Here is a 12,403-nt window from a genome sequence, read left to right on the forward strand (position 1 = left end):
ATGGAGGAGGAAACATTTTCCATCTCTTTTGATGATACCAACAGATATTCCTGTGCTCTTAAAGGACGTGAGGATCACCGCTCTCCTCCAGTGTGTGAGTTTACTCCACAGTGTCACTAATACAATGTCAAACTAAAACCTTCCATTATGTCAATCAACCTCTGTATAAACTACCAACTACATCATATTCACTTCTACTGTGAAAAGACAGTTAAAGTTGACTTGTCCTCATGTTTCCTCCTCCAGATGCTCCAAAGCTTCCCTCTGTGTCAGTGAGTCCCTCTGCTGAGATAGTGGAGGGCAGTTCAGTGACTCTGACCTGTAGCAGTGATGCTAACCCAGCAGCTAAACTCACCTGGTACAGGCTGAATGAAAAAACATGGGCATGGCAACATTTCAGTGATCAACCACATTTTGTCTTCAGCTCCATCCAGCCCTCTGACTCTGGAGAGTATTATTGTGCAGCTAAGAATGAGATGGGATGGAAATCAACACGTTTATCTATTGATGTGAAATGTGAGAGTTTATTTTAAACCTATATGAAGCTGAATATTAACCAGAACAATGTTTTCCAGACATAACATGTCTTATGCTTCCAAACACAAAACAATGAATTGTTTATCATGTAAATACAACATGAAGCTCTGCAGTTAAACTTGTTTGTTGTTCCAGATGCTCCAAAGCTTCCCTCTGTGTCAGTGAGTCCCTCTGCTGAGATAGTGGAGGGCAGTTCAGTGACTCTGACCTGTAACAGTGATGCTAACCCAGCAGCTAATTACACCTGGTACAAGGAGAAACAAACTCAGCTTCAAGGAGCAGAAGGAGTTCATCATTTCTCCTCCATCAGCTCTGAGGACAGAGGGACCTACCACTGCAGGTCTGAGAATAAATATGGACGGATCGACTCTACGTCTCTGATTATAGACGTCCAGTGTAAGTAGAAGACATTGGAAAATCAACACGTTTCTCTGTTGTTGTCAAATGTGAGAGTTTATTTTAAAACCTATGAAGCTGAATAGTGACCAGAACAATGTTTTCCAGACACAAGATTTATTATGTGTCCAAACAGAGAACTAGGCAATTTATGGCAGGGCATGGCAATTTTATTTGTATAGACCAAAGGCTCTGGCTCATAATCTGGAGTTGGTCCCCGGGCGCTGCACCGTGGCTGCCCACTGCTCCTCAGGGATGGGTTAAATGCAGAGAAAGAATTTCACTGTACTAGCTGTATATGTGACAAATAAAGTACCTTTACCTTTACCTTACAATTTTTACAAACAGCTCGTCTCAAGGGGCTTTACATGGCATTATAACAACATCCTCTGCCCTTAGACCCTCACATCGACTGAGGAAAAACTCCATAGAAAACCCTTTTAACAGGGAAAAATTGGAGAAATCTCAGAGGAGCGGAGAGGGCTCGATGTAACCACATGTGTCCCCCAGCAGTCTGAGCCTATTAGCAGCGTAGCTATAAAATGGTTCAGAGCTACCTGAGTGTCTGCCTCTCTGACCCATGGAGAGAGCTGGTTCCACATAGGAGCCCGGTAACTGAAATGTAACTGAAACAGTTAAACTGTGCTGTTGATGTTTATTGTTCCAGATGCTCCAAAGCTTCCCTCTGTGTCAGCGAGTCCCTCTGCTGAGATAGTGGAGGGCAGTTCAGTCAATTTGACCTGTAGCAGTGATGCTAACCCAGCAGCTAATTACACCTGGTACAAGGAGAACCAAACTCAGCTTCAAGGAGCAGAAGGAGTTTATCATTTCTCCTCCATCAGCTCTGAGGACAGAGGGACCTACCACTGCAAGTCTGAGAATAAATATGGACGGATCGACTCTACGTCTCTGATTATAGACGTCCAGTGTAAGTAGAAGACATCGAAAAATCTCTGGGACTCTGGATTTAGAACTATTGACAGTGGATTTAAATTTAGCTGTAGAAAGTTTACAGGAGCCTTTATCAGACATTATAATTATGATATACATATTTTTTCACTAGATGGTCCAAAGCTTCCCTCTGTGTCAGTGAGTCTCTCTGCTGAGATAGTGGAGGGCAGTTCAGTGACTCTGACCTGTAGCAGTGATGCTAACCCAGCAGCTAATTACACCTGGTACAAGGAGGATGAAGACTCACCAAAAGCTTCAGGACAGATCTTCACCATCACTGACCTCAGACCTGAACACAGTGGGAATTATTCCTGTGAAGCCCAGAACACAAGAGGACGTCAGAAGTCCACCTTAAATCTGACTGTTGGCTCAGGTGAGTTCTACACATTCATCATCACACACCTGTTTACTGCACCACAGCTCATCAACATCACTGCTAATATCTCCTGTTGTTGTTCTCACTTTCCAGGTGAATCAGTAATGATCATGAACATCATCATGTTGACTCTGATGGTCCTGATGCTGATCACACTGGTTGTCTTCAGTCTCAGGACAAAGTAAAACAAACTAATCATCAGCTTATTCACTGCTCTTTTATTTTCTTCTTTTACTCCCTGTAGTTTTATGTTTAATGGATTTCATTTTGTGTTTTTTATTTGTTGTTGTTAGATTTGAATCCAGGAAGAAGAAAACTCTGAGTTCAAACCCTGAACTAAATGAAGCTTTAGAGATGATGGAGGTGAGACACACTGAGAAACTACAAAACTACACAACTTAGCTCATAAATGCTGTGGAAACTACAGAGGATGTGAAGTGAATTCATGTTTGAGTTAAACTTATATTCTAAATGACATGTAATTGTGTGCAGACTTGATGAATGAGTCTCATTTTGTCCCCTCTGTCCATCAGGTGGACTCTTGTCCTGTTTATGAGGACGTCACCACAGTAGCACAGACAGAAGACACAGAGGAGCAGGAAGACCTGGTGTGAAGTTACAGTCAGGTCAGAGCCTCTCACATTCAGTAACAACAGATTAAAGGGATATTCCGGCGTAAATTTAACCCATGGTCCAACGCACCGTAACACAGAGTTAGACCCCCTCTCGAGAGATGAAGTCTGCCAACCGCTAGCTTCTCTAGTTGTAGCAACTTTAGCAATGACCACACCATAACAAACAGCGCAGTCTGAGGAAAAGAACTGACTGTCTAAGGATGGTGGTGCAGTCAAAAAAAAGAGAGCTTACCGAGGCACTCGTGGCTTAGCAGAGATTTTAATAATAAATAAAAAAGGACACAACGCGTTTCGACGCTGTCTTCATCTATTTATCTATCTATTTATCCACGCAACCGATCAAAAAGCCACTCATAGCCACAAATAATGCTCAGAACAGCACCAAACGTCATCAACAGTACAAACAGGGTCCCAGCACATAATACGAGGCATCAAACATCTGTTAGCTAAGCCTGGTTTCTACTGAAAAGAGACCAAAACAACTCACCCACTCTTCTCCAGTTATACGCTATGCAGCAACTTTCCACGTCCAGCATAGCGTCCAGGCGCTGACAACACACGTCAGAGTCTGACTGGCAGCACAAACATCTGGTTTCAGCGGCCACCGACAGGCAGTGACCACCCTGACCACTTGATTCCCCCAGGTCCAGCACATGGACTCCACCAGGTCTCTCCCTCTTTCACTTTTCCTCCTAGCCAGGCTAGCGCCGCCTACTGGTTCCGGCAAATTTCATTTGCCTCAACAATGTAGTCAGGACACTAGCAATGCGTTTCGGTTTGCTCCGTCCGCTCTGGTGGACGGACCAATCAGCGAACAGATGGGGAACTGAAGGCTAGAGTGCCTATAGGCACTCTACTGAAGGCGAAGCCGTTGAACTCAAGCGCTCAAGCTAACCTATGAGCTTAACCGGTGTATAGCACACGTGACCACCAAGCAGCAGCGATTAGTTGAAGCAAATGTAAGCAACCGCCTCCCGGAAGCAAACGAATCCCTATGGCTGGTGTTCAGACGCTTTTTGAAATGTAATGAAATAAGCGGCTGATGCATCAGGCTATTTTCCTCCTTCATTTCCAGCACATAGACTCCACCGGCTCTCTCCCTCTTTCACTTTTCTTCTCCATTTCCTTCAGCTTGTCTTCAGTAAACTCAGTCAAACTGATAGGGGCGCCCATCGAAATGAAACCAGTCGTCATTGTTCTCAAACTGCATAAACTCAGCCGTGTTGTCCCTTCTGTGATGTCTGCTTGCTACTGCCATGGTTAGGCAAGGCAAGGCAATTTTATTTGTATAGCCCGTTTTTACAAACAGTTTGTCTCAAAGGGCTTTACATGGCATCGTAACAACATCCTCTGTCCTTAGACCCTCACATCCACTGAGGAAAAACTCCATGGAAAACCCTTTTAACAGGGAAAAGTTGGAGAAACCTCAGGGTGAGCAACAGAGGAGGGATCCCTCACCCAGGACGGACAGACGTGCAATAGATGTTGTTACAGACAAGAAAACAGTTTACAGTTTGTCACAGAATGTGCGAAATATGGAAATGTTAGCAGGAGTTGATGAAGGCAGTCTCTGGTGAGGGGGGGGGGGGGGGCAGGGAGAGCTGGCCAGCTCGATGGGAGGGCTGGGTGGCAGACTGGTCCATGGGAAGGAAGGGGAGGCCGGTCTAACAGCAGGGGAAGGGGTGGGAGGGGGGGGCGATGCAGGCGGTGGCTGGTGCAGAGAGATGGAGCTCCGGTGGATCTGCGGAAACACAGAGAGAGTGCGAGACACCAAGGCCAAACTACAAAGTACAACAGAAAATGACAGTTCAAAAAATATGGTAGTACAGGTAGTCCGCTGGCGTGGAAGTGATGACATTACTGAGTGAAGTCCCACAGCTCAAGGATGAAAATGTGTGTGTATTACTCCATATAATGCAGCCAAAGTTCCTATGTATGTTGCCTATCAGTTTATAAGAGTTATTATCGAGTGTTGCCCTGATGGGATCATCACGTTATCATGGTGGGGCAGTTTGCGTGTCTCCATGACTTCTAGAGCTATGTCGGCAGGAGTTTTCCAGAAGAATGATCCCACTGGCCCTCCAGGTTGGGGGTTGGGCTGAGGGCTGATAACCCACTCCCAGAAAAACAAAACCAAAAGCAGAGCAAACTCACTGAACCCACGGGACATCATAGCCAGTACTTCTAATAAGAGGGACACCATGACGCCCAGAGGTCAAAGCCGAGAGGACGCCTCTGAGCCGATTCGGTCATTAATGCACCCCAGAGTAACCATGAAGATTGGAAATTGGAATGTAAGAACACTGTACAGATTATCGAGTGTTCACAGGGAAATGAACGGAATTGGGCATTTCATATTTGCAGGAGAGAATCACGTAAACAAGCACGAGATTAGACGCGACGTCACACGCGCGATCAGGAGTACGTTCGTTGCCGGAAGAGACTGCCTGTAACACAGTGAAGCAGACATCACAGAAGGGACAACACGGTTGAGTTTGTGCAGTTTGAGAACAACAACAACTGGTTTCATTTTGATGGGCGGCCCTATCAGTTTGACTGAGTTTACTGAAGACAAACTGAAGGAAATGAAGGAGAAAAGTGAAAGAGGGGGAGAGCCGGTGGAGTCTATGTGCTGGACCTGGTGGAGTCTACGTGCTGGACCTGGGGGAATCAAGTGGTCAGTGTGGTCACTGCCTGCCAGTGGCCACTGAAACCAGACGTTTGTGCTGCCAGTCGGACTCCGACGTGTGTGTTGTCAGCGCCTGGACGCAATGCTGGACGCGGAAAGTTGCTGCATAGCGTATAACTGGAGGAGAGTGTGGGTGAGTTGTTTTGGTCTCTTTTCAATAGAAACCAGGCAAAGATAACCCATTGTTGGACCATGGGTTAAATTTACGCCGGAATGTCCCTTTAATAACATGCAGACTCCACATTTAGAATTACAACTGAAACTTCATACAGGTTTAATGTGATGTTTTTAGATGCTGTTGAAGTAAAGATGGGACTCGCCTCATGGAAACAGGAAGAAGAACAACATTGATTGGATCTAATAATTTCATTTAGCAGCTATGGAGACAGATTAAGTTTTAATTAATGACTTTTCCTCAGTTTTGTCTCTTTATGGATGAAATGTGTCACAGTGCAGTGGTTCGTTATGGTTTAGGATGTTACTGATGCAAAGACAGTTTTCATTGGGGTAGATCTGATCTTATATTTGAGCTTTAAATCTCTGGGGTCACTCATCAAAGCAGGATATAGTTCACCAAATGTGAAGTCCTTTCAAAATAAGAGTCCACTATTGATAGCTTGTTTGACAACCCAGCTGTAATTAGAAGAGTTTAACATTAAAATATCTAAAATATGTTGGTCAACAATGTGAACTCATCACTGTAAATAACTTTAATTGTAAATAGTTTTAATAATACATACATAACGTCAGTTGCAGTATTTACTGTCACAGAATAGATTATAATGTTTTTTTTTAAAATACTCTTTGTTTAATTTGTTGACTTTTAATGTGTCTTTCTTTTTTGTTTTTTATATTATTGATTTTTTTTTTTTACTTCATCTGACGACTTCACAAACCACAAAACTAGATTCTCTATAATTAATTATGTAAATAAATTCATAGTTTGAGCTAAACCACATGTTACAATCCTTCTTCATTTTAGGTTTTGTTATCTCATCCTGCATTTACATTATATAAGGAGGAAGGAGTTGTGTGTATAGAAGCATCTTTACGTGTTTTCTTTAATCGCAGGTTGAAGTGTCTGTGATGTTTCCTGTGCATGTTATTTACCTGTGGACTTTGTGAACTTTGAGTTGAGTCACAGGTAAGAAGAGCAGCTACATTCTAAGTACATAAAATATGACAAAAATAGGTTTTTATCATCTTAAAAACATAGCCAGAGTCCGCCCGTTTCTCTCTCAGGCCAGTACGGAGGTGCTGATGCATGCTTTTATCACCTGTCGATTAGATTATTGCAATGCCCTGCTCTCTGGTCTTCCCAAAAAGAGTATTTTAAATCTCCAATTATTACAAAACTCAGCCGCACGAGTGCTGACGAGGACCAGAGGGCGGGAGCATATTACACCAGTTTTAGAGTCGCTGCATTGGCTCCCCGTACGCTTCAGGATCGATTTCAAGGTTCTTTTACTAGTTTTTAAATGTCTTAACGGCCTTGCGCCCTCTTATTTATCTGACCTGCTTTTACCATATCAACCCTCGCGGACCCTGAGGTCCTCCGGCACCGGCCTTTTATCCATACCAAAACCCATGGTGAGGCGGCATTTAGCTATTATGGCCCCCACCTGTGGAACAGCCTGCCGGAGAGCCTCAGGACCGCAGAGACAGTTGATATTTTTAAGGGAAGGTTAAAAACACACCTTTTTAGTCAGGCTTTTAACTAGATTTTATATTCTTCTTATGGTTCTATCTTATTTTATTTTATGTTTCTGCTTCTATCATCTTACATATTTTTATTTATTTATTTATTTATTTTTATTTATTTATTTATGTTTATCCTTTTAAGCTGTTTACCCTGTTAACTTATTTTTTCAGGGTTTTTATCCTATCTTATGTTTTTAGTTTTTAACTCCAGTGTTTCCTCAGGGGGGTCTTCCACGCTGGGAGCTGTGTCTGGGCTGCTGCTGGGGGGCGCTGTCCCTGGGTCCCTTCGGCTCCGCTGGCTGTGGTCTGTCGGGGTCGGGGGGCCTGGGCGCTGGTGCCCCCTGTGGCACAGCCTGCCACTCCTCCCAGTGTGGACGGCCCCAAAGATAGCGCTTCCTCAATCCTCAGTGTCATGCCATGTCTCCCTAGCGTCAGTAGTGAGAGAGAGAGAGTGTGTGTGTGTGTGTGTGTGTGTGTGTGTGTGTAGTATGGAGTGTGGGAGGGAGGGGTTTTTACTTGTAATTGTTTCTGTCTTTTCTGTCTTCTGTCTATGTGTGTAAAGCACTTTGTGTTGCATTTACATGTATGAAAGGTGCTCTATAAATAAAGATTGATTGATTGATTGATTGATAGTGTTGCACCGATACCGATACTAGTATCGGTAGGGGGCCCGATACGGCACTAAAATGCTGGCATCGGTATCAACGAGTAAAACAAATGACGCACCGATGCCATTTACTGATATGAACGCTGCGCCTTGTGTCTTCTCTCGCCCGACACTCACTGCTGTGTGATCACACGTGTTCAGTGCATGCCAAGCCAAGTAAGGATGTAAACAATTAAATTAATTGCAGTTAATCCTTTTCTAGGAGTTTTTTGTGAAATGTAAACAAGCAAAGCGACATAAAGTAGCGGGATCTCTATTTAAATGTGTGCGCACCGCACTGAGCCCACACAGGGGAGAGAGGAGGTGAGAAGAGACAACAACACTGTTACCTGCTGTATACTGGCCTCAGCCTGTACCATCGCTAACACACAGAGACCAGTGTGTAACGAGTCAAAAAGCCGCCGTCACTGAGCTGCCAAACCGACGCGGGTCCGGTGTGTTTATCAAAGCTTGTTCGCCGTACTGAGACACCGGGTCGATTTGAGCTGCGTCCAGGCTGCAGTGACGGCAGCTTTTTTTTCACTCGTTACACACTGGTCTGTGGCCAGTAGCCTATACAGCAGGTAACAGTGTTGTCTCTTTTCACCTCCTCTCTCCGTGTGCGGTGCGCACACATGTAAATACAGATCCCGCTACGTTATGTCGGCGCGGTCGCTACCGGAGCTTAATTAAAAAGAAAAAAAAAAGCGCTCGTTGCGGTGCAGCTGAGAGCAGCGGAGTTTCCTCTGCTGCAGCTGATCAGCTGACATGTGGTCAAGACGAAGCTACAGAGTAGACCTGTCACTGTCACAGGTGTCTCTCTTCTCATCTCATTATTATAGGACTTCAACCTCAGAGCTCTGTCTTCAGACCTGTCCCTGAACATCACACATGGACAACATGGAGTTGCCTGTGTGATTGGTTTATTAATGTTTACATCAGGCTGCGTTCAACCAATCAGTTTATGCTACTGTTATTTATGTATACAGTAATCATCATAGTGTAGTGACAGGAAAGACCATTTCCTATCAAATCTATTGTGTTGGTCAAGTCAGAGGAAAAATGTTTGGGATGTGTTTACTGTTCCTAAATGTAAAAGTGGGTCACATTGGACCCTCAACATTATTTAAAGGTTAAATAACGTGGTACTTAAACATTTTTACCAGGTAGGCAATAAAAAAGTTCTACTGGATTATAGTAGGCTATTAGAAGAAAAAAAGCTCTTATATTTTTTTTTTCCCCAAACTGTGTGGTATCGGAACGGTATCGGTATCGGCCGATACTGCACAGCCGGGAATCGGAATCGGTATCGGGGGCCAAAAAATGGTATCGGTGCAACACTATTGATTGAACAGGACATTCAGACACTTCAGGCGAAACCTTAACTCCGGCCAGATCATTACCCATCACTAAGTCTATGGTCTTAAATGGGAGGTCTGGTGCCTCCGCCACCAGCACAAATCCACTCACCAACCCAGACCATAAGTAGAGGCGATGTATCGGTAGCCACTCATAACCACCTCCTACTCCTAGCACCGCAGTGAACTCTCCTGTGAAGCTAAAGCTGGGCAGGTCAAGAACCCCCTTTCTGATTAGTGTTTGCTTAGCCCCAGTGTCTCTCAGGATAGTAATGGGCACAGACAATCCCTCACTTGAGTCAGACAGGGAACCTTCTGAAATGAATCCCTCATAACCTTGTAACTCCTCCTCAGGCCTCTGCTCCACAGACACAACACCTACAGTCTTAGCTGCACCATACCTGTTAGTCAAACGAGGGCACTGAGATTTCTTGTGACCCACCTTGTGACACCAAAAACAACGTAGCTCGCCAGAGGAGCTCTGTTGTCGGTTGGGGACCTGAGCTGGCACTCTCCATGGAGCCGAACGTGGGAAACTACTCCTTTCAGTCACAGAGAAACGCCAACTTCCTACCTCAGTCTGTCTCGGAGGTCGCTCCTCTCCTCTGCCCTCAAATCCCTTCCTCCTACTGACCATGGCTGAGGCCCCCCCATGAGCCACCTCATAGCCATCTGCTAGCTCAGCTGCACGCCTGGGTATTGACACATCACGCTCATTCAAATAAACTTCAACCTCCTTAGGAACACTTAGCTTAAATTGCTCCAGGAGGAGCAGATCTCTAAGCTGCAGGTAGTCGAAAGCTTTACATGCCTTAACCCAGCGGTCAAAAACCACCTCCTGTCGCTGCCATAAATCCAAATAAGAATCACCTGGCTGTCTTCTGAGTTCTCTGAACTGCCTCCTATAAGTCTCTGGAACACTTCCATAGGCCTCCAAAACAGTTTTCCTGAGTGCATCATATTCCGACCCCACTCTAACGTCCAGAGCGGCCACAGCTCTTTGGGCTTTCCCTGTCAGAACACTCTGTACTAACAACTCCGCAGCCACTTTCTCAAACATTTCAAAGAAAACATGAACAGCACTTTCTTCAAACACAGGCATGAATGGACGAGCTCGATTTAAATCAAACCTCAGTTCAGGTTGCCGACCTCCAACTGCGATTTTCTCCACCTCTAACCTGGCCATCTTCTCTCTATGGGCCCTTTCTTTTTCCTTGTCCTGGAATTCTCACAACTCCCTCTTCTCTGCCATTTCCCTCTTCTCAGCCATTTCCCTCTCTCTCTGTTCCCTCTCTCTCTCCAGACCTCCTCCAGCCCCAACTCCGCTATCAACCGAGCTGCAATTTGCGGCTTTTTCATGCCATCTTCCAACGAAACATCTTCCTCCTCGGCTAACGCTATTAGCTGCTCTTTCTTTAGCCTTCTGAACTGTTCTAGGGTCAGGTTCACACCTGCCAACACGCCCTCAGCCATATCCGTCTGCATTACAACGGGTCAGAGCGGAAAAACAACCACACCAGAAAAATATATGGCTACTGATGAGCTACGCCAGCCCCACTAACAAAACACCGCTAAGCCAAACAAAAACAAAACCGACACACGGGTGAACGCACTCACCTATGCTGTCACTTCAACCCAGTTCTTACTTAGCAAAGCGCCCCGCCACTGTTAAAGCTATCGCTAACACCACTGGCTCTGCCAATGAAAAGGTCCAGACTCGCTTGGCTGGTCCGAGCCCAAGTGTACACAACTCTGTTTCTATCTAACCTGGCTGTGTACACTCTTTGATGAACGGCACAAAACGACTCTGTCGCCTTTTCCCATTTCAAAAACAGAGCCAAAACTAAGCTAAACAGAATAACCCTGACCTACCACTAATGCTATCGTTTAATGCTAATATCATCCAAACTCACAAAAGGTTTAGATCCTCGGACGAGCCCCCATAAATATGTCGTGACCTACGCCACCCTGGTCAGTAAAGTTTATAGAACAGGCTCTAACAAGTCTAGGCTTCAGGGCTGACACAGGCGCACATATTTCTATTACTGAAACCCTGGAGTCTGGTGGGATTCGCTGCCATATGGTACAATGGTACCATATGGACTCACCGGTTGCTTCAACTCCCCACCTGTAGCTTGGTCGGCGAGCTTTCCTGGCAGGCCGGCGTCCTGCTGCAGTGGCACCGGACCGGTCACCAGCTCCAGCGTCCTGCGTGTATCGACCTCCGTCCATCGTCACGCGGTCGTGGCTTTGTCAGTTCATTTGTGTTTAGACGAGACAATAACTACCAGCACAAATCCACTCACCAACCCAGACCATAAGTAGAGGCGATGTATCGGTAGCCACTCATAACCACCTCCTACTCCTAGCACCGCAGTGAACTCTCCTGTGAAGCTAAAGCTGGGCAGGTCAAGAACCCCCTTTCTGATTAGTGTTTGCTTAGCCCCAGTGTCTCTCAGGATAGTAATGGGCACAGACAATCCCTCACTTGAGTCAGACAGGGAACCTTCTGAAATGAATCCCTCATAACCTTGTAACTCCTCCTCAGGCCTCTGCTCCACAGACACAACACCTACAGTCTTAGCTGCACCATACCTGTTAGTCAAACGAGGGCACTGAGATTTCTTGTGACCCACCTTGTGACACCAAAAACAACGTAGCTCGCCAGAGGAGCTCTGTTGTCGGTTGGGGACCTGAGCTGGCACTCTCCATGGAGCCGAACGTGGGAAACTACTCCTTTCAGTCACAGAGAAACGCCAACTTCCTACCTCAGTCTGTCTCGGAGGTCGCTCCTCTCCTCTGCCCTCAAATCCCTTCCTCCTACTGACCATGGCTGAGGCCCCCCCATGAGCCACCTCATAGCCATCTGCTAGCTCAGCTGCACGCCTGGGTATTGACACATCACGCTCATTCAAATAAACTTCAACCTCCTTAGGAACACTTAGCTTAAATTGCTCCAGGAGGAGCAGATCTCTAAGCTGCAGGTAGTCGAAAGCTTTACATGCCTTAACCCAGCGGTCAAAAACCACCTCCTGTCGCTGCCATAAATCCAAATAAGAATCACCTGGCTGTCTTCTGAGTTCTCTGAACTGCCTCCTATAAGTCTCTGGAACA

At 45.6% G+C, this 12,403-nt stretch overlaps 1 protein-coding gene across 1 annotated transcript in view; it reads left to right on the forward strand.

Moving 5' to 3' along the window:
* The window catches only part of LOC146960768 (B-cell receptor CD22-like), a 64,592-nt gene that overhangs the window by 35,076 nt on the left and 17,113 nt on the right, over positions 1-12,403 (forward strand). Inside the window, exons 3-6 of the mRNA XM_085772066.1 lie at positions 247-516; positions 1,997-2,257; positions 2,354-2,441; positions 2,566-2,623. Of these exons, the coding sequence (XP_085628192.1) occupies positions 247-516; positions 1,997-2,257; positions 2,354-2,441; positions 2,566-2,623 (677 nt within the window). The remainder of the gene's footprint in view (positions 1-246; positions 517-1,996; positions 2,258-2,353; positions 2,442-2,565; positions 2,624-12,403) is intronic.

This window comes from Trachurus japonicus, unplaced genomic scaffold (genome assembly GCF_045865225.1).
Source record: "Trachurus japonicus isolate A0001 unplaced genomic scaffold, Traja_1.0 AP030010.1".
Classification (NCBI taxonomy): Eukaryota; Metazoa; Chordata; class Actinopteri; order Carangiformes; family Carangidae; genus Trachurus; species Trachurus japonicus.